The following is a 22,334-nucleotide window of genomic DNA, read 5'->3' on the forward strand; positions in this document are numbered from 1 at the left end:
CATGCAGTACACAATTATGTGAATAATAAATCAGCAGGTGGCATATGGTATGTATATATGTGATAGGTAAGTCCACAGGTAGCATTCTGAATGTATTAACGTATAGAATACTACGTACCTGAGAGTACGGAGCCTATAATGGTCCCAGTCCTCAGTTCACTGCCCTGTAGAGTTCAGATACAGTGAACAAGTGGTCAGATAGCAAGAGAGGTCCAACACAATCGCCAGAGGAATTTACTAAGAGCATTAAAAGCACACAGTCAAGTGCATCTCAGGCTTTGCGCTCTATGCTCCTGTATTAGTGTGATGGGGGACAGGGGAGCCATTTTGAGATGCATATCATCCGTCACTGGGGGTTTGAGAGCTGGGGGCTTAATGGGAGTTGAGCTCCAGGCTCTCTTTGGCGCAGGTGCTTGGCCTTGGTGGGGGGTTTTGGGCTTAGATATGTCGATGTGCCCCCCGTTTGGGATCCGGCAATATTTAATATCTTGAGACAAAGACAATTCCCAGGCAAATTAAGTCTGTGATTGGATTCAAGAATGACAAGTTCCCATATTATTAATTGTACATTAACTTCCAGTTGCCTAGGAACGGTGTTCGCATAGAGCACAAATGAATAGTGTGCTTTTTTTAATATGAAAGGGCATACCTACATTTGTCATATTTAAACCCTTATTCTTAAGGTGCTTGTGGTCAAACACAGACTGTGAAAAAAACAGCAATGAGGACTATTTTCCTAATAGATTTCATTCTTTACTGCTATAAGGCCGTATGGTTACGTGGGTGGACAACATGGGGTCTGCTTATTTGAAGTAACCATTCATTAGACCTAAAACTCTCCTATAATATCAGTCGAAACCCCAAAGACCAACTTAATATCACTTTCCATTTGAATTTCAGAGATTATGACACATGTACAGTAAGTCATTCAGGCAGGCAGCATAGAACAATGCACTCAGTGAAACAGTGTTTTCTCTCATTGTTCACTCCCCCTGATCGCCCCCTACAGGCTGTCAGTGGAACACCTCCCAAAAGTATCCCTTGTGGTCATTAGGAATTGAACATGGAGAGTAATGGAGAGTTATGATGAAGCATTCTCACAGTTTCTCAATTTTATTCTGAAATTGAACTTTATTATTTCAGACTGTCCACTGTGGTGGAGAGAGCTCTACAGTTTGCGCTGATCTAAAATATGTTCTGGAGGGAGCTTCTGCTGAGGCTGGTTGCTGTTCATCATGACTAGAAATTATCATTCACAAAACATCATATCGAAAGATCACACTTTGGCACATATCCTGTGAACTGCTTTGTCCATTACAGAGAAAAAGAATATGCGGACACCTATTCACCCAATATCCATTCACATAATAATATGACTGTATGAACGACATGAACCCGTTCACTAGCATAACACATATATAATCAATCCATCATGTCTGCAGGTACAGTATGCTCAGGTTCAGCATACAACATTAACTGTATTGTATTTAGTCAATAAAGTAGTTACCCAATGTCTAATCTTTCCATGACATTTGTGTGCTAATATTATCATGATGCTCTAAATGGTCTAATGGTATCAAAAAATAACAGATTGTGGAGAGCAGAAATAATGTGTACCATTATGCCTAAAATCATGGACAAATGTTGATGTTTGAGTTCACAGTAGTGCCAAAAAGAAGTAAAAAAAACAAAAAACAAATCCCTACTCACAGTCCTGCACAACACTTGCTCTTGCACTGGCATTAATCTTTCACTCTTTCTTAGTCATGCACTTGAATGTTCAAATGAAGTTGCATAAGTAGCCTAGAGTGACTAAGGTAATATTACATTGTCATTACATTTAAGAATATTGCAACTTGATAAATCTGTGTGTATACCATGACAACTTACATTCATCTAACAAAATGAGATGAATCACATTATATGTGCTAATGTATTTTATATTACATTAGCATTAGCTTGTTAGAGGGTGATAACATATTGGAAAAACACTTTTTCTCACAGGAAGTAGACAGCTATAAATATATCTTAAGTGTTGGTATTTCATTTAATGTCTGTAAACATAAATATGCATAGAGAGCAATCTTTGTTCTTGCATACATTGCTTTCAGAGAGCAACCCTCTTCTATGGAAATCACGAAGGACCTACCAACGCAGCCTAAAGCATAAAGACGCTGCGTACTGCCTCTGTCAAAGCACATGAGTTAAAACTTCAGGACATAATGATCGACAGAAAGAGAGAGATAGAGGGAGAGGAGTGCAAAAAAGAAAGAAAAAAAAAACAGAAAAACAGACAGAAAGAAGGAAAGAAAAAACAAACACCCGCTTTATTTAGAATAACCCAAGAGTTGCACAGCCTGCGGAATCCAAGCCTGTCGTCATGGCAACACGTAGTCAACAGTGCTCAGGGAGCAAAAGGCACATGGTTTCCCACTTGGTCTGTGAGGCAGCAGCTCTCCCTCACCCCGCGCACAGAGCCGACTGCCCTCTCACTCCAGGGTATTCGAAGGAGAATGTTATTCGCATGTTTTAAAACAGCAAAAAACTACAAATGTGTGTGAACAACGCATGCACAGAATGAAATTCAAACATGTTGCAGTGTTTAACAGTTTGATAAAAATGTCTTTTGTTCTTGTCTGAATGCTGTGCAGGATAGTAGGAGGTGCCTTGGTTGGCATTTTTCCCCCCTAGACCTTTTAGCTATCTCACCAAGAAATTGCTCAAGTATTGATGCAGTCATTCATCCAAATCAACGTCAACTTCAGTCAACAAACTAATCAACGGCACACTCAACGTGTCATTACCAGTTAAATTTGCTTCCAGCATTTGGAAGCCCTATGACCTGATGTTCCTAGAACCCATTTTCGCCCAGAGCCTCAGAGGGGAAGAAAAATCTGCCCAACCGCAGATCCCAACCAGTGATTCTTCTTTCAGAGATGAGGAGAAACTAGAGGCCCTTGGGGTTTGGACAGAGAAGGACGTGTGGTTGTCTGTCGCGCCGTGAGCTTGGATCACAGAGACGGTGCCCAGGGAGAGTCACTCTTTTTCGTGACATGAGCGCCGACCCCTGTGGAGACCACACATGGGGGGGGCGGCCCAGGCAGGAGCAGCGTTAAGAGAGGCCAGCTCATCCTCGGACTCCCACTGACATCTCTACAGGAGCAGCGTTAGGACAGGCCAGCTCATCCTCGGACTCCCACTGACATCTCTACACATGCATCAGATGAGCCGCTTTCAAATTAAGCACATATGCCTATCCATGAGGTATACAAGAGCCCTGTCTAATTTCATTATCACTTCAAGTAAAACATTTTTGATTTAAAACAATACATCTCTATAGCGATGGATTTTGTGTGTAGCTTATCATCTGTCCTTTGTTTGCAAGATGCCATAATGAACAAGTTGAATGCAGAAGGATCACATGTGCATCTGAAAAGGATGAGTTATCATCACACTAGCCGCTTTTGATGCAGCTTTACATTTCATCTGGCCCACTAGCGCTCCGTTTCTTGTGGGTTGTGCTGCATCCACGCGGGCCCACATAACGCATTTCATCTGACTAAAGGACCCGGGCGCCGAGCGGCCGAGTCTGATCCGAAGCTGCATGCAAAGCCCTTTAACGCCCTCCCTCAGACACCCTCGGATGGCTTGCATAAGAGGCGTTGTTCGTGGAGCGAGCGAGCGAGCGAGCGAGCGCGGGGCCCTTCCATTGAGCCGGAGCGCGGGCGCGGGATCCTCCAGCAGGCAGGCAGGACTCACCTGGTGGGAGGGCAGGTGGGTGGAGGAGCGAGAGAGAGAGAGACAGAGAGACAGAGAGAGAGAGAGAGAGAGAGAGAGAGAGAGAGAGAGAGAGAGAGAGAGGACAGAGAGAGAGAGAAAGAGAGAGAGAGAGAGAGAGAGAGAGGGACAGAGAAAGAGAGAGAGAGAGAGGGAGAGGGATGAGGGAGGGGAGGGGAGGAGAGCGGAGAGGAAGGAGGGCCGGTTATCAGGGATGCCCGCTTTTGCCCACCCACCCCTGTCCTCGTGTGTGTGTGGGTGAGATCTTCCCTTTGTCAGCATGGCTTACTCATGCGCTGCCCAGGCAGCTACAGTACACTCTGCAATCACACACACACACACACACACACAAACGCACACACACACACACACACACACACATACACACACACACACACCTCCTCCTCCTCCTCCTCCTCCATCATCTAATTTTCTCTCGCTCATTCTCTCTCTGTTTCTCTGCAACCACTCACTTTCCCAGAATTCCACCTCTCTCTCTCTCTCTCTCTCTTTCTCTCACTCTCTTTCTGTTCTTACGCCCCCTCCAAGCCCACACCTACAACAGTGAGTGGCACCCACACTGCCATCCCCCACCCCATAAGCCTCCCCTCCCCTCCCATTCCCACCTCCCTTCAGAACTCAGCGACTCCAAGGCCAAGGCCGCATGGCAGAGTGGAGAGGAGCGGAGAGGAGTTGCACTGCGCCGGAGCCTCTCAGTCGGGGCTAACAGACGGGGAAGAGCAGAGCGAGAGTGGGACAGATGGCGTTCACAGCTCTATTTCTGAGGCTGGACTTCCACCATATCCATCCCCTGCCTGCCTCTATCTTTTCCTCCCTACATCCCTCTCTCTATCCCTCCCTCATTGTCCCCTTCCTTCTCCTCCTCCTCTCCCACTCAACCCAAAGTCTCTGTGTAGCCTCCTCAACACTGCCTGCCTCACCCCTCAATCTCATTCACTGTTGGCGGCAGGGGCTGTGAATTCGCAAGACGACAAACACGCTTCGCTTGGAGAGCAGACATTTCGAGGCTCAGCTCTCATGAAAAGCAGTGTTTCAAAACTAGCCATTTGGTTCCTTTCACACATGAAAAATGGAGTTACATAATCAACACATATATTAATAGCTCCGGTTCCATATTCTGTTTTGTGATTTACAACAATCTTGGGGGCAAAATTAAATGACTGAGACTACTACTATGACTTCAGATCATTTGATTCCATTAAGAATGACGATCACTATATGATCGTCATTTTACATGCAATTTACATGTGTGTTTAACGCACTGATTGTATAAAAAAGGTTCAACGCCATTCTTAGCATCTTTATCAATCTACACTGAGAATTCACACTACCACATAAATGACTAAATTTACTACAAACACAATAGCACTTGACTTCTATTAAATTGTTATTGGGAGTCCTAGTTAGTGTGTTTACATCCACCACATATGCTTAAGTCAACACATTACACACTAAAACCATTCTAATGGCAAATGCACTCATGTATGAGAAACACTGTGATAGGCCTGACCTACTGGTAGCTGTAGAACTCAAACAAAAGAATGGGCTTCATGGGGGGCAGGGCAGCAGTGGAGTAATCTAAGCTAAAGCAGACCATAATACATGGCTGAGCTGTGGTGGTGATGATGACGATGATGACGATGATGATGATGATGATAATAATGGCCCTGCCTGGACCTTGAGTGGCCATCAGAGTGGGGGAGTTGCTACACGCTCTGCTTCACTGCCCACCGCTGGTTCCTACAAATTAACTCGCCTAACGAGTCCTCCAGCACTCTAACAGCTCGAGTGAAGCGAGCCCATTTTCCACTTAGTAATGAACACAGTTCAGCTCTACACAAACAGTCCAGTTAATAAAGTGGACTCTTCTCACCGGTGCCAGCGCCAGTGTCACTAGCCGGCATGTCACCCCCTGGGCCCACACACACACACACACACACACCCACACAGTGTGAGACAGAAAGTGAAAACGATGTGACACTGGTGATTCTCATTAAGGCAGATACTTTATTACTCACACCACTGGTTTAAGAAATTACCACCCAAAACCCATTAGTAGAGTTTGAACATTCAATATAAATGGTAGGGAATTAAGCAAGTAGATGGGGAGTTTGACCACTGATTGTGCTGAGGCCTTCTTGGACTCCACAGTCTGAACCTGCTGTACCAGAGTGCAAAGCCCCCAGATCAGAGCCCTTGGGGGACCGACTTTGGTGCTCACTCGATAATGCTAATTGTCTCGTCGAAACTGCTGTGGCTCGTTGGTCACTTAATTGTTATGTTCTTTCTGGCAAAGCTCGGAGCAAAGAGAGCGGGCGCAACTTGGTTTCTGCCGCGTTCAGTCGCAGCGCTGACAAGGGAAGCCCCCGGACCGAGTTCCCAAGGTAACAAACAGCGTGAGTCGGCAGGCAGGAGATGGGGGCTGGCGGACTGGCTGACTCATTTCGAGGGAATCCTGGAACGCAACAGCTGCCTACTCACCCTCACCCCCGACAGTATCGGCACCAGCTAGCAAACAAAGTGGTGCCAGGTCACCCCTACACACACACACACACACACACACACAGTCATGTACTGTAAATAACACCGCACAGTCACGTACACAGAGACCCTTTTCTCTCTCAGATTGACTTACACAGAGAGACATCAGGTGATGTGTAAGCATGTACATGTGTTTGCTAATCAACATGAGCATATTCAGTGACATGTCATGTTTCTGTGTTCTGTTCCGATGATAACTATGGACAGTGCTGGATTGGAGCTAGAAGAACTCCTCATCCTGGGCCCTATAGCACGTCCAGAAAAGTAGCTCTCAAAACTTTCTCACCACAGGACTGAGTAGAACACCAAGGTTACTGAAAACAGAACAGGCTTCGTGCGCACACTGCTGTTGTGTAGCAGATAATGAATCTGGTAATTAGGCAGTGCCAGTAACATCCTGTACAATGTTTCTGCATTTGAACTGGGTGAGCCAACTGCAGCAATGCAAATATGCCGAGCCAATTGAGTCAGATATTCCAACTGAAGTGATGCAATTCGGTGTACTTCACACCACCAGATTAGTATATCAGCTTCCAAAATCCAACATTGGCTGCAAAATTTCCTTTTGTGCGACCTGTTGGACTTAAGTGAGGGGGTGGCGTCGAGGAGGAGTAAGTTCATTTTGGGGGCGGAGACCCTCCAATTAAAGGAGTGTCAATTAAAAGGGCCATTATTGGGGTGGTGGGTGGTGGTAGGGGGGTTGGATTAGGGGGGGGGGGCTCAACAGGCGTGTAATTAAAAACTCCTAATCAGTTCAAGGTCAAGTGATTCCTGTCGGAGTGGATGGCATGGGTGTGGGGGCGAGAGCGGGATCGTGGGGATAGGGAAATGAGGGGGCACAGTGCAGGACACCCCGCGTGACAGGACCGCTGACAGGCCTGCCCACTCGCTCACCACCACACACGGCATGGGCTGGCACGGCACGGGAGCCGCACTGGCAGATATGCCAACCTCAGCCAACGGGGGGGGGAAAGAAGGAGAAGGGAAAAAAAGACAATCGGTGATGGCTAAAACAGGCATCGCTAACAAGCTAAAAAAGACATACCCACTATACTGTATGTGATTATGCAAGCTCCTGTAAATGCTGTGAACACACAGATGCACAGCAGGCTGCTGTACTGGCAAAGTAAAAGTTGGTTATCTGGGAATAAATCCTTTCAAGATCACAAGATATGTACAGTGCCATACAGGCAAAGTAAAAGTTGGTTATCTGGGGGGGGGGGGGGGGTACTCTGCTCAGAACACAGGTAAGAAGGTAAAAATAAGGGTCGGTGTGTGTGAGGTGAGATTTATCTAGCAAAATCCCTTAAGAACAACATGCTGCCGGAAGGCTGTCTTCACCCTAGCACACTACGCCAGCAGACTGTGTTGAACGGGCAAATCCTTTGTTCCATTGTTATTGACACTGTAGCAATGCACTGAAGCAACAGTGCAAAATCACAGACACCGACTACAACGACAATACATGTCGTCTGTCTTTCATACATAAATTAGCACAATCAACCGACTTTGCAGTGATTAGACAGGTAGAAGATCAGGAGAGGATGGTGAGTGTGCTTTTGAGCCTCTCTCTCTCTCTCTCTCTCTCGTCCTCTCTCCCCTCCTCTCTCTTGCTCTCTCTCGTCCTCTCTCTCTCTCTCTGTGTGTCTAATGATGAGAGCGCACACAAAGGGACTGAAGAGTCGTCAGCAGGCAGCACTGTTTTTGAATCGCTGCCGCTGTCAATGTTTAATTCTTTTATTATAATTGAGATGGAGATGGCGCGAAGGTTACGGTAACCGCTGGAAACCAGTCCCACTTCACATGCAGGTTAATGAACCACAGGTCCCATGGGAGATGGAGTATGCTGTTAATTTGACAAACGTGGGAAATAAATGCTTTTATGCTTTTATTGATGGTGACCAAAAAACGGCCTTTGGTGGAATGAAAGGTTTTAGTCTTATGTGTGCTTCGCAAGCCGCTACCGTCACTGCGGAAAAACAATGATGCTGAATGCATTTGTTGGAAGAAAACTAAGTACATAATTGTTTGAATGGTAATTACAAGGGCAAAATGCTTCTTTGTTAATTCCATAATTTTTCACCTGTGGAAATCATACTATGAAAACACACAATGTAATTGCCATACTCACATACACATTTGAATTTTTTTCTCCCGAGAGAATGAGACATTTAAAAAAAAAAAAAAAAAAAATCAAAATTTAAATAGCTCTGAATAAAAAATGGAGGCTACAGTGGGAATTCTGCGATGCATGAGAAACAAACAGAAGAGTGCACACTCGTCTTTCGCCAGAGGGAAGAGGAAGTGATCCTCGTTCCTCTCCCCTTCCCTCACCTCCGAACACGGCACTCTCAACACCGCGCAGCAGTGCTCGGCAGTCGAGGCCAGCACCAAAACACTGCGAGACAATAACCTTGCACTTGCATTTGTTTAACACACTAAGAGGCCTCTCTCTCTTTCTTTCCCTCTCTCTCTCTCTCTCTCTCTCTCTCTCTCTCTCTCTCTCTCTCTCTCTCTCTCCCTCCCCCTAATGCCACACACACTGGCCTCTGACACATGGCCTTCCCAGTGTTCCCAGTGCTGTTGCTGTGAACCATGGCTATGGCTGGAGATGTATTGCCCTGACGGCGGTTGGTCCTTAAGCGGCATGTGTTGTTTTGTGAGTTCAGTGCAGCCCCTTTTGGATGGGATGCGGGCCTGTGAACCACGGCCCTCTTAACCTTTTGACCCCATTGCTCATTCCTACCTGTGAGCGTAGCTGCGCTAGCGAGGAGCGGTGCGGAGACACGGCCTTGCCACTCAGCCCTGTGAGCTGTTTCTACTCCTGTAGAGTGAGGGTAGCAGAAAAGGGGGTGGGGGGAGCAAAGGGAGGGAGGAGTTAGGAAGGGGGGGGGGGGGGCAGAAAGAGAGAACTATTTAATCCCCCCCAAAGGAACTCCCCTCTCAACCCCGTATCGTGAACTCGCAGGCAAAGCGCGTCGCTGCAGGCTACACCACACACAATGTGCTGTCTTTTTAATTTCATCAGCACTGAGAAATCTATACACAGCTTTGGAGTTGCACCAGAACAGCAGCAGCGGCAACGGCGGAGAGCAAGAGAGACACAGAGAGAGAGAGAGAGAGAGAGAGAGTGAGAGTGAGAGAGAGAAAGAGAGAGTGAGAGTGAGAGTGAGAGAGAGAAAGAGAGAGAGAGAGAAAGAGAGAGACAGAAAAAGTCAGAAACCAGAAATAGAATTGCCTGCTGCCTGACTAATTGTTGTTGAAGAAGTCCGCACGGCAACGGAAGATTTTACCCCCTCCCCCCCTCCCTGATGCGGTAATGGTCGATAGAACAGATCAGAGGTCTCACTGAATATTTTAGGACTCCTCAGTGTGATGTTACACAACTCACAACGAGGAAATGCATCCAACAGGACGAAGCAGCATCTTCTGCAGGGAAAGAATGCGCCAAGATGCCAACAGAGGACATTATGTTGAAGTCGGTTCAATTCACTTGAAAACAGATCACACACCAGAGGCATTGACAGTGTTAAGGGCTTCATGTTTGTTTTGGCTGTGGGTCAGCCAGGGAAATGAAAATAAGCTGAAAAATGGACATCAGGACCTGAAGGATTGTTTAGCATTTCGATTTCTTGTTAATAAAATATGCCAAGACTTTTCTGAATGCCTACGGTTAGGATAAATAAATTAAGCTCATACAGTGATCATCATTAACCATCACAAGCATTGACATGCATGATGAAGCTCTGTAGAAGCAACCAGGCATGGGTATCTTATACTGAACACAGTGCTGATACTACTTGGTCAAAGTGAGGTTAAACATTAATGACAATGTTCCTCTTTTGTACAACATTACATATCACCTATTTATACAGAGGTTTATAGAGAAATGATTAATCGAATTTGTCAATTTTAACTAGATCTCCATGTCTAAACACAGCAGCACACATCTCAAACAGCCTTTTCTGCATTAAGCATAACAGAGAGGGAGATCAAAATATGGCTCTTAAAGTTAGAGTTCATCTATTTCCATAAAGTCTGAAGATGTTTACTGTGAGGTACTTTACTGGGAAGTGCTTAAATATTTTGGCCTTGATGAGCGCGCCGTGGTTTCCCCTCCCCAGTTTAGTTTTTTTTTTAAGTGCGTTAAATGTACTCTGAAGTCTTTAAGCATGTTATCGTTGGTGTTTTTTTTTTTTTTTTACTGAGCTTTTCAGTTGGTGCTCTGCAGCTTTCTTCCTGGCACGGCATAATTGATGCTCCGTTTTTCGGCGCTGTGGGCATGAATTTGAAGCGCTGGCTATTTTGGGTGAGCTAAATTGTGGGTGAGGTGTTCGTATCAGTGTGCCGTTCCTCCTCCTCCTCACCTCATCCGAGAGGGAGAGCGATGCTCACAATGCTCCCCCTCAGCGGAGGGGCTTTCCTCGACGGCCTTCGCCTCCCTGTCTCCACCCCTCCCCCGGCTCCCTCGTCTTCATTTCTTCCTTTCTTTTTTTTTTCTGTGGCGTGTCCAGCTCTGCCAGGATTTGCTGGCTTATGCAAGACCAGGTAGGCAGCCATCAGCAGCCCCCACCTGTCTCCTGCCGAGCCTCCCTCCCTCCCTTCTCTACCCTCTCTCTCTCCCCTCTCGCTCTCTCTCTTTTTCATGGCAAGAGCAGTGCCAGAGATCCTGCTTTAAAGAGAAAGGTAACAGAGAGAGAGAAAGAAAGAGAAAGAGTGGAGAACAGAGAGAGAGAGAAAGAGAGAGGGAGACCAGCTTGTGTGGGGGAACATTGTCTGTGGCAGCGTCTACAAAATCTTCTCATGGAGGAACCGGCATTTGCTTCACAATGCTCGTGGGTGTGGAGGAGAGGAGAGGGGGCACATTTAAAAGAAGCGCCTTTATTGTGAGCGGCTCTAGGCTTGGCTGTGGATGAGATCCAAGTGTGATTTCTCCTCTTTACCCCTTGCTGTCTGTAGCATGCTAGACTGGATTATGGAGGGCTTTTGAGGGCCTGGGGACTTTTCTTGGAGAGGTGATATATCTAGGATAATGTACTGCATTATAGAATGAGACTCAATGCTGGGATGAGGGAAGGGATGAGAGCCATAGGAAGCGCTATTTAAAAAGGCTAAAATGAAATCTCAGAATTTACCTAATATATTATCGTCAAAATCCCAGGAACATGACCTGAAAAACCTTAAGCACTCTCCCAAAAACCCTCCAGAGAAAAGGTATGAGCATATCTTTTTCTGACAGTCTCTCTGTGTGTCTTGCAGAGACTGTCCACAGTACAAAAAAAAATCATTCACTGGTGCAGTGTTAAAGCACAACCATCACAAGCTTGTCAAGCCCATCAAAAGAGGAGACTTATCAAAGCCTGGCCAGATGTGTGCTGCAAGCAACCCCACTCCCTGGGAGAGAAAAAGAGAACACTCCGAAAACACAGAGCCCCCTCCACTTGACATGCTGGCCTCAGCAGCACCAGGTCCCACGCTTACAGGCTCGTGCACTGGCACAGCCTCCGCACCGCTAGCGCCCAGTGTGCCCACTAGCATTGGCCAAGCACCTCAGTCCCCTCGCCCTGGCAACCGCATCCCGGCACCATCAGCAGCAGCATCCGCGGGCTCCGGCGGGGAGGGAGGGCAGTCGCTGTGGTGAATGGCGAGAGGCTGCGAGAGTAAGCGGCAGCAGCGTGAGAGCGTTGTGCGTGGACGGGGCATGGCACCGAGCGGAGGTTTCTTACGTAAGTCTGTTCTTTCGCGGGAGGAAGAGGAGGAAGAGGAGGAGGAGGGGGAGGAGGAGGAGAAGCACGACGGCCCACGGGGCTGCACTGCATATCGGGCCTGCGAGAGCACTAACAGGGAGAGGTGAGGCCCTCGCTGGAGGAGATGGGTAATGATGACGGTGGTGGTACAGACTCACAACATGGACTAGACATGCAATCCTCATGCACATAGCCAAGAGCACCTTCACTAAGAAGAACACACACACACACACACACACACACACACACACACACACACACACACACACACACACACACACTAATGAAAAAATACAAGCATATATGCCTGTGTGCAGGCACGTACACATTCCATGTCATACACAGACAATCTCATGGTAGAAGAGCAGATACCTACACATATGCACAGATGCAAGGCCATGCACTGTAAGACACACACACATACACAAAAACAACAACACACATACACATTCACTCTGTTTGAAACCAGTTTGTTTTCTCAGTACAAAGACAGTAGAAGAACTTATGTCTATCTGAAAGAATCTATCCATTGACATTCAAAAAGCACACACACACAAACACACACACACACACACACTGAAAACCTCACCTGCATCTATTGTGTTCAAGGAAAGGACTGCCAAAATGTGGTGTGTGTCCAGGCTGAGAGAGCGAGTGGGAGTGTGAACGTGGGACAGGAGGGAGTGTCTGGTTCAACGACCGCCAGTGGCTCTCACCTCTGGCTTCATGCCTCCTTGAGTGTGCAGCTGAATGAAGTCGTCCTCATTCTAGATCTCCCTCAGCTGCACGTCCGTGTTAGAGTGCTATTGTTCTGTATTGAGACTGGACAGACACAAGGGTGGGGGGGTGTTTCTCAATGAAGATGTGAGCGCCTAATGCGATAAAGATCGCCGCTCGAGTTTTGAACTCGTTTGAACTCAAAAGGCTTGTCTCTCTGAGCAGACAAGGTGCTGGTGATTGGGCTTCACCTGTGAGGATCATAAAACAAACTTGCCCACACTTTACTGTGAGGTTGAGTTCACGGCTTTTGGGGGGGGGGGGGGGGGGAATTGAGCTCGGCCTGAAGATGCACACTGTGTATGTGCATATATATTCTTTTCTCCATGAAAATGCAATACTTAAACTTAACTCCTTAGTGTTAGCATTTTTCCCAAGTGATACACATGGCATTCAAGAAACAACAAAATACAGACAACAGAGATAATATTATAAAAATGCAAACAAAAGAAAACAGATGACATGTTTTTTCTTTCCTTTCCAGCGCCCACCCTTTTCGCAACGCGATTCAATTGCTGGGGTCTCCGCGGAGGTTATACGCATTCACCAGGAAAGTGAAGAGCTCCTCTGGATTGTTGCGCAGGAGATGGGGGGAGGAGGGTGGAGAGGAAGGAGGGGGGGCAACAACTCATCCACATATGTTCGTAAATCTGTCACTCGGACCGGGAGGCGTCGGGGGGGCAGCGAGAGGGCAGCCCTGCGCATTCATTACTCGGGCTGAGACGAGCTCCGCTGCCTGCCTCCAATCTGCAGTGCCAGCCGCTGAGCCGACGACACACAGATGTTCCCCGTGAGAGGTGTGAGGCGCTGCAAATGAGGGAATGGAGGAGCGACGACGAGAAGGAGCTAGAAGGAGGAGGAGAAGGAGCGGGAGGAGGAGGAGGAGGAGGAGAGGGAGGAGGAGGAGGAGGAGGAGGAGGAGAGGAGACCATAAACACCAAACATGTCGGGGGGGGGGGGGGAAGAAAGAAAGAGTACAACTGAAGAGAAAAGAAATTTGGGGAGAGGTACACAATGAGAGAAGAATTCTGAACAATAGTGGAGGCTTTTTGTCTCTGCAGACCGGCCCTCCCCTGATGTTGCTTTCTCGTTGGGAGGGGGAGACACACACCAGCAGGCAGTCAAACTGGGGCCTTGAGTGCATCAAATAGACACAAATCAGCGGTACAAAATATATACAGCGCTGTAATATCATGTCAGAATGTAAACGTTTTGCCATAACATGTGAATAAAAAGGTATAAGATAGGATTTTGTACGGTTTCAAAATGATAGTTTGACTGTTTTTTTTTTCTGTTTGTATTTTCAATTCAGAAAAGCGCATTATTTATTGGATTATTTAGGAGCTAATGGAAACACAGTAGCTCCTTGTGTGTTGCTATCAGAGTTCAACAGTGCTAAACATAAACAGAAAAAACCTCCTACAGCAGCTAGGTGCACCCACAGTGACCTCTGCAGAGAAGGAGGAAAACATTTCAGCGCTAGCTAGCGGAGCCGCGGCTGCTGCCTCGCCGCTACACGGGGAGTCTCTGGTGCGAGAACACAGCGGTACTTGACACGCTGACTTCTTGAAAAGTGCAGTCCTTTGAGGCAGAAAAACACATAATCCCATCAACAGTCAAAGGACAAGCTGAAGCACTGAGGAGAGAATTCCCATAGGCACTGAGATTGTGCGCACACACACACACACACACACACACACACACACACACACACATACTCGCTGGCTCGCTCACACATGCACATACAAAAAATACACACACACTTGCTCACACACATGCACAAATGCACACACAGGCACAGCAGCTGCGTTGACACCCTCACAATGGCTCCACTATTTGCGCTAACATGTCCTCCAACACCGGCAACACTGAGCGTCCCTCTGGGAGCCCGCTGATCTAAATCGGATGGATTCGCCGGTACTCTCCTCCCGATGCACAGCGCAGCTATTCGGAGGGGGACGCCGGGGCCTGGGGCCGGGGAGGCTGAGCAACTGACCCGACAGGAGGGAGGAAGAGCGGGGTGAGGAGATCGCGGCCGACCACGACAGACCGAGCGCGGCGTGGCGCCGAGCCCAGGCATGCTGTGAGAGGGAGTGGCGGCCGCCGCTCTGCTGGTTGGAACAGTGATCCAGAACTACAACACTCCAGAACAGAACACTAACAGTCATGAGGGTTGAGGCCTGTGACCACACAGAGCAGCAGACAAATGCAGACAAATAAACACACACACACACACACACAAAGTAAATGAACACACCCATCAACACAAGTTACCTACACCAACCCCCACCCAAATGCAACCACACACATTCGTAAACAAGTACACCAACTAACATAAGAATGAACCCTCACAACCACACACACATGCACAAAACACAATGTGTAAAGAAAGACAATGTACACAGACACTATGTAAATACACAAATGCACAAATGTACGACCACAGTTGCAGTCTCTTAATCAGTACAATCCATTAGTGTGCCAAAAAAGGAACTTTGTGCTGGTGTGGGTTTGCAAATGTCCTGGCTCTTCTGGCCATTGCACTCTGCGCCCTCTTCCAGTCCGTCTCAGTACAGCTGCTTCTGACCAACCATGACACGCCTGCTCTCTCTCTGACACACACAAACACACACACATGCAAATGCACATGCACATACACACACATGCACACACACACACACATACACACACACACACACACAGGCTCTCTCTCACCCACACACACACGCACATACTGTACACGCACACACATACACAGGCACGCACACAAACACTCATATACACATGCACGCACGGGAACGCACACACACACACAACTACACACACACACGCACACAACCACACACACACACACACACACACACACACACACACACACACGACCATGACATGCCTGCTCTCTCTCCCACCTTCACTGTTCTCTGTGTTGACCTGCTGTCTCTGCATTGCAATACTGATACATTGCTTCAACAAACAGACCTACTCTTTATTTAAACCAGCTGAGTCTATTAATGCAAATACATTTAAAAAAGACTAAATAAGTTACAGAATTTCATTACTCTATCAGTAATTATTGTACAGCTTGCCCACTGAGATGTTTAAATGTGGTATATTTTATTGAAGCAGCTAATGAATGAGAACTCGCATTAATATGTTTCACCTCTCATATTTACATAAGCAGACGTTTTATTCTAATGACTGCAGGTAATTACTGCTGTGAGAGCCAACAGTAACATCTGTATTTCTGAGAGAGAGAAACAAAATAGTGAGAGAGAGAGAGAGAGAGAGAGAGAAAAAGAGAGTTAGAAACAGGGAGATGGAGAGAGTGAGACACGGTGAGAGAAGGGAAGAGAAAAGCAAGAAGAGAGAAAGACGGGCGGAGAGGGCAAAGGAGAACGACAATCTGCACGCCAAGAGCTGGCGCAGGAGGAGCCGGCTGTTTACGGGGGTATTTTGGTAATTGTCCATGATTGATGAGCAGAAGAGTGCTCCACTGTGTGCTGCACTGTGTGCGACCACAGGGGGGGGGACTAGGAAGCCGACATGCTGAGTGGGTCAGCTAGCGGCAGCGGGAAACCGCAGGGGCGCTCCAGCTCACCAGACCCGCTCATTACCATCTGCTCCGCAGCCATTACGAGCCTTATTATCAATTAATAACGCCAGCAAGTGTTACAGACAAACACAAGTAGCTGTTCACAGACTCCAACTCATCATGCTGTCTGTCAGGGGAATAGTGGGCCATGATGAGAGAGACTTATTATCCAGACATGATAGTGGCGTTTTGTGGCATGTCACGTTACATTGCTGTAAGCTGAGGAACAGTTACCTGTTTACTATTGAATGTAAATCATGTAGCCACCTGTAGGATATATTTGATAACAAAGTTGTTCTATACAAACTACCTTGGAGGGAAGGGGACCTGAATTTGGACGGGGCATCAGAAAAGAAGCCTCAACCTTGGTGCTCCCACCCACCAAGAGTGGAGAGTGAGTGAGGTGCGACTGTCACAAAGAGAGATAGTGGTGGGCTGTGCCCATAGAATCTAAGCGTGCATGTGCCCACCCAGACTTTAGTTAAGTAGCCTGAAAAGTTGTGCATTTGATGCCAAGTTGCCACCGTTGTGCCCTTGAGCAAGGCACTGTGCCCTGAGTTCCAGGGAGTCCAGGGAGTCTGACCCTGCAATTATTTGACATCTGTATGCTGCTTTGAACAAAAGCGTCAACCAATTAAGTAAAGATAAACGTTTTAAAGTAATCACTTTGAATATGACAAAATGAAGATAATAACTTTAATTGTGCCTACACAAAATCTTAGCTAACATAAGATCTTTGCAGAGAGAGTTCTATAGCTCTTGAGGTTGAAGGGCAAAATCATGTTTTGCAATAAGTTTGTCAATAACGACACAAATATTTTTTTTACAAACAAAAGAGAAGACAGACAGAAGAGAAGACAGAAAAAAACTAGAGCGGTACAAAATATGACCGCCGCCAAGTCCAGCACATTTTTTCCACAAAAATAAGTCAAATTGTGTTTATTTCCTACTAGTACAGTACGCTGTGTTTGGAAAATAGGGTCCCGCTGGATTTTCATGTAAAAATTGTTTTTTTTGCATATTTTGCTAATATAGAGTCTAAGGAACAAGATTTTTTTTGTCTTCAAATTTTCACGATCCATCTTTAGTGTTTTTTCCTGTATGTTTTAAAATAAGCGATTATATCTAGTCCGAAAAGTGATTTTCACATTTTCTTCTAATTTTTTGACAATTAATTCCACTTTTTGCACACAAAACCCCCAGATAATGTAGAAAGGTTGTTGGTTCTAAAACAATATCCATAGTTTTCAAACTTTGAGTGTCTGAAAAGTGTAAAAACACCTCCACCCTTGTTGCCCATGTCAAAAAACGATTTCTTAATCTTTGCTTTTCTTGATGCTTTCCTTGACCTGCCATGTCATTCTATTGTCTACCTTAAGAGAAATTTGTCTTGGAAATAATCTATAATAGTACAAATAGGCAACACAGTACACCACTAGGGGTCATAGGCATGGGTAGTTGAGTAACAGTAGGCAAAATTAAGAAACAAAAGAATATAAGGTACAAACAAACAGACAAACCACGGATGGCCCTCTCACAGCCTGAACTAATACAAAAAACAAATAACTCAAGGGAAAACATTGCTCAGACACTAAACCATGTGCATTTGCTCTCTTTAAAAGCAACGGGTTATCCACAGCCAACAGGCCGGGCGTTTGAGAGAAGCAATGAAGTCTTAGAATTAAGAATAAAGCCATGTTCTTCCAACAACAACAACCACAAACACCCATGCGGCAAAAATATCAAATGACCGGCTGTGTTCTCCCAGAGAGGAAGCTACGTATATGATCACCACCCACGGGTGGGCGTGTGCGCCAGCGCTGCAGGTCAGCCTTTCTGCATGCAGTACACACCTGGCTTTAAAGTTCACCATCCTTGTAGCATACCTATCTGCCAAGGCCTGAAGGGGACGGGGAGAATATTTACTTCTGCTAAATACTCATGTGAAACAGACTGTGGGAGGTGGAAGGGGATTGAATGCGGTCCGGCAGTATTATGAGTGGAACGTCTTAAGGGGGCCCTTTTCCCCATACAGCCTGATCTTATAGTGTGTGCCAATTCCATCAAGACACTCCACAATTTAATACTTGGTAGACACCCATGTATCCTGGATTTTGTGGCGACCGTGAAAATGGTTCTTGCAAAAGAGTTTACATGTACATTATATTTAGCAGACACTACTTGACCAAAGTCACTTACATACTGTATGTCAGCTATATTACAAGGGATCACATTGTCCCCGGAGCAACTTGGGGTTAAGTGCCTTGCTCAAGGGCACAACAGTGAAAGCCGGGAATTGAACAGACAACTTTCAGGCTACTGCACGCTAGCCTAGCTCCTTAACCACTACACTACCACTGCCCACCTGAAAGACTAGAGTACCAGGTGGTAATATGGGTACAGTGTCAGGACCGCACACTGCAATCTCCCAGAAGAACTACATTTATTGAGCTAAAAACATAACGCAACATTTCGACCCACCAGGGTCTTTATCAGGCCTGATGATGACCCTGGTGGGTCGAAATGAGCTGAGGGAGCAACTGGGGCCATTTACACTTCTTTTCAGGGGGTAAGGTCCTGACCAAGTCATGAAGTGTCCTGTTGAAACGTTCACATTGACCATTCCCCTCTGGAGGATAAGTGGCGGTTCTAGTCTTTGTTATGATGTAGGTGTCACACAGGTGCTTCAACAGCTCCCCCTCAAAGCTGCGCCCCTGATCAGAGTGGATTCTCCTTGGCACGCCATACACATAGAACCATCTCTCAGTTAGAATCTTAGATACGGTGGAAGCTCTCTGATCAGGGGTGGGAAAGGCCTGGGTAAGCTTTGAGAAAACATTTGTGATAACCAGAACATTCTCTTGTCCTATGCTCAATCCAAGAGAGTAAAGTCAATGGAGATTATCTACAAAGGCTTAGTGGCTAACATATTTCCCAAGAAATGGGTTGTCTTGCTTTAGCAAGCACAGTGCTCACACTCAGAACACCACTTTTGCACCTCATGCCACATCTGGGGCCAGTAGCACCTCTGTCATATCAAATCTGTGGTCCTGTCCACCCCCAGATGGCCGTGGTTGTTGTGTAGGCTAGTGAGCACTTCGACTCGCAACACCTTTGGCAGTAAAAGCTGCAGCACTGGATCCCTAGAAGGAGGAGCCTAGATCGCTCGGTACAAGGTCCCACCCACTTCCTGTATCTGGGACCACTGCTTTATCAACTGCGGACTTCCCTTGGTTCACTCCACTTGTCTTAACGGGTATGTGGTCGTCCCGGTCACCAAAACCACAGGTATCTGGAAATACAGGGATCAGTCCCTTGCAGGACTTTCAGGTCTCTTTTGGTTCGACCAGGGATGGTGTCCACCATACAAGATTCTGTCATCCAAGAGTCTTGGATAGGTGCACTCGAGGCTTGCATGTTGGCTATGGCAAGCGGCAGGGGAACGTCCAGGCCGTGTGACACAGATCGCAAAGTGTTAGTGGGGCTTCTGGGAAGCCTAGAAAGGGTATCGCCATTGCAATTAGCTGTCCCAGGATGATATTTGATGAAATAAAGAGGGCAAGCTGAGAAACCCAGCAATAATCCAGAGTGCCCAGTTTCGCTGACTGCAGGTATTGGAGGGGATTGTTGTCAGTGTACATGGTGAACGTGTTGCCCAGGAGATACTTGCCATTTTTTTCTGTGATTGCCCACTTGACTGCAAGGAGTTTGAGTTTCATGGCACTATAATTTGACATGTTCCTCTCACTTGGCCGCAAGCCCCGGCTAGCAAAGGCTATTGGTCGCTGTAACCCATCCTTCTCCTGTGACAGAACTGCCTCCAATCCATGCATCCGTCTCTAAGATAAAGGGACGACTGAAATCGGCATAACCTAGGACTGAACAAGCCATTCTTTTCAGGCTCTGAATCCAGAAAAAGTTCTGAAGGCAAACCTGAACGTCACTTCATTCAATGTTAACTATCCAATATTCAGATGTCTGTAATTGAAATGTATGCAAATTAGCGCATAATTAATGATATATTGTTAAATTACATGCATAAACATATATTTTCAGAAAACTTGTAATGCAAAAAAATATTGTCTCTACATAAATAATCAACTAGTAAAGTTTCATAAGAATATCAAAGAGCTACATTTTTTACCCTATTCACCCATTCTATGTTGCCTATGGAGGCCAGTTTTAGGCCGCAAATGCTAATTAGCAGGTTTAAAACTAAAAAATCAGCTAAGTAAATATGATATTCAGAATCAGCACCCAAAAATTAGGCAGAATACCCTCTTTGCCAGTGTTTTCTCACATTTGACCCCCAAGTGATAGTAGTCCCAGTCTTAATTATGCATTATATAAATGATGATGTCATCTAAGTGTGAAAATGGATCGTGAAAATTTGAAGACAAAAAAAATCTTGTTCCTTAGACTCTATACTAGCAAAATATGCAAAAAAATCAATTTTTACAAGAAAATCCAGCGGAATTACACAAGACACCGTACTATACTTTGTTCCTTTATTTTGTGTTTGTAATTGAGTGTGTGCAGAGTGTGTGGTTGTTTTTGTGTATATACTGTATGTGCTTCTGTGTGTGTTTATTGAGTGTGTGTGCCTATGTAGGTGTGTTTGTATGTGTAGGTGCATGTGTGTGAGGGTGTGTGTGTGTGTGTATGTGTGTTTTTGTGTTTATGTGCGTGTTGTGTGTGTGCATGTATATGTGTGTGCATGTGTAGTGTGTGTGTCCTTATGGGGCTACATGCCCACCAAATTTCTTGCACCCCGGTCTTTCAGTATCCCGGGAATCCTTCACGAAAAATTACTCTTGCGAAAAAAAAGAAAAAAAAAAAGAAATGAAAAAAAAAAACTCTGACTAAATCTATATGACTGCCGCAAATAATAACAGGAAAGAGAAAACATAAACAAAAAGAAGGAGGGAAAGGTGAGAAATAAATAAATGGAAATAGCAAGTCTCTCAAATAAAAGATAAATAAATGAAAGGTGAACTGTGAATGAACACTGAAAACAAACATGACAACTCATTTATTTAGCTTTCCTGTAGCTCAACTCTGCTAACCTTTGTACATTTAAAAAGCATCTAAAAACATCACCTGTCTAATCATGTTTGAGTCAAACTCCATATACTCATATGGTGTTGCTACTGCTATCTGCGGGCAGCCGTGGCCCACTGGTTAGCACTGGACTTGTAACCGGAGGGTTGCCGGTTCGAGCCCCGACCAGTGGGCCGCGGCTGAAGTGCCCTTGAGCAAGGCACCTAACCCCTCACTGCTCCCCGAGCGCCGCCATGGTAGCAGGCAGCTCACTGCGCCGGGATTAGTGTGTGCTTCACCTCACTGTGTGTTCACTGTGTGCTGTTTGTGTTTCACTAATTAACGATTGGGTTAAATGCAGAGACCAAATTTCCCTCACGGGATCAAAAACTATTACTATTATTACAAAAGTATATATATATATATTATTGTTACAATTACTACTATTGTTATGAGTTATTCATATTTTTACTATGGTTTTTACTTTTATCTTAATGTTGTTGTAAGTCACTTTGGATAAAAGTGTCTAAGTACCGATGTACTTTACACAGATGAAAGGCCAAACACACAGCTCATCAGTTGATGCAATGCACATAACCTATGGTGTTAATTTGTTCAAGAGATTATTTTCTTCTTACACTTAACACATAGCCCACCTCAAAAGGAATCTTTTTAATTGGTTAAAAATTACTGCAACTGTATAAATAGTAAACATTCAGGTCAAGGGTCAATTTGAGTATCCACTTACTGTATGTATTCACCTCACTCACATTATGAATTGATAACAGCTTTAAGCAATTTTCCCTCCAAAAGCTATGGAGACAAATGGATGGAGGAAT

The 22,334-nt window shown here is 45.8% G+C and overlaps 1 protein-coding gene across 3 annotated transcripts in view; it reads right to left on the reverse strand.

Annotated features, from left to right (window-relative positions):
• Positions 1-22,334, reverse strand: part of pebp4 (phosphatidylethanolamine binding protein 4) — a 93,702-nt gene that overhangs the window by 15,278 nt on the left and 56,090 nt on the right. For all 3 annotated transcript variants that reach the window (XM_076271004.1, XM_076271007.1, XM_076271006.1), the window contains exon 5: positions 119-164. In XM_076271004.1, the coding sequence (XP_076127119.1) occupies positions 119-164 (46 nt within the window). The remainder of the gene's footprint in view (positions 1-118; positions 165-22,334) is intronic.

This window comes from Alosa pseudoharengus, unplaced genomic scaffold, assembly GCF_046254945.1.
Source record: "Alosa pseudoharengus isolate Yale_2024_CS ecotype anadromous, Long Island Sound unplaced genomic scaffold, YU_APseudo_1.1 YU_APseudo_1.1_scf_6, whole genome shotgun sequence".
Lineage (NCBI taxonomy): Eukaryota > Metazoa > Chordata > Actinopteri > Clupeiformes > Clupeidae > Alosa > Alosa pseudoharengus.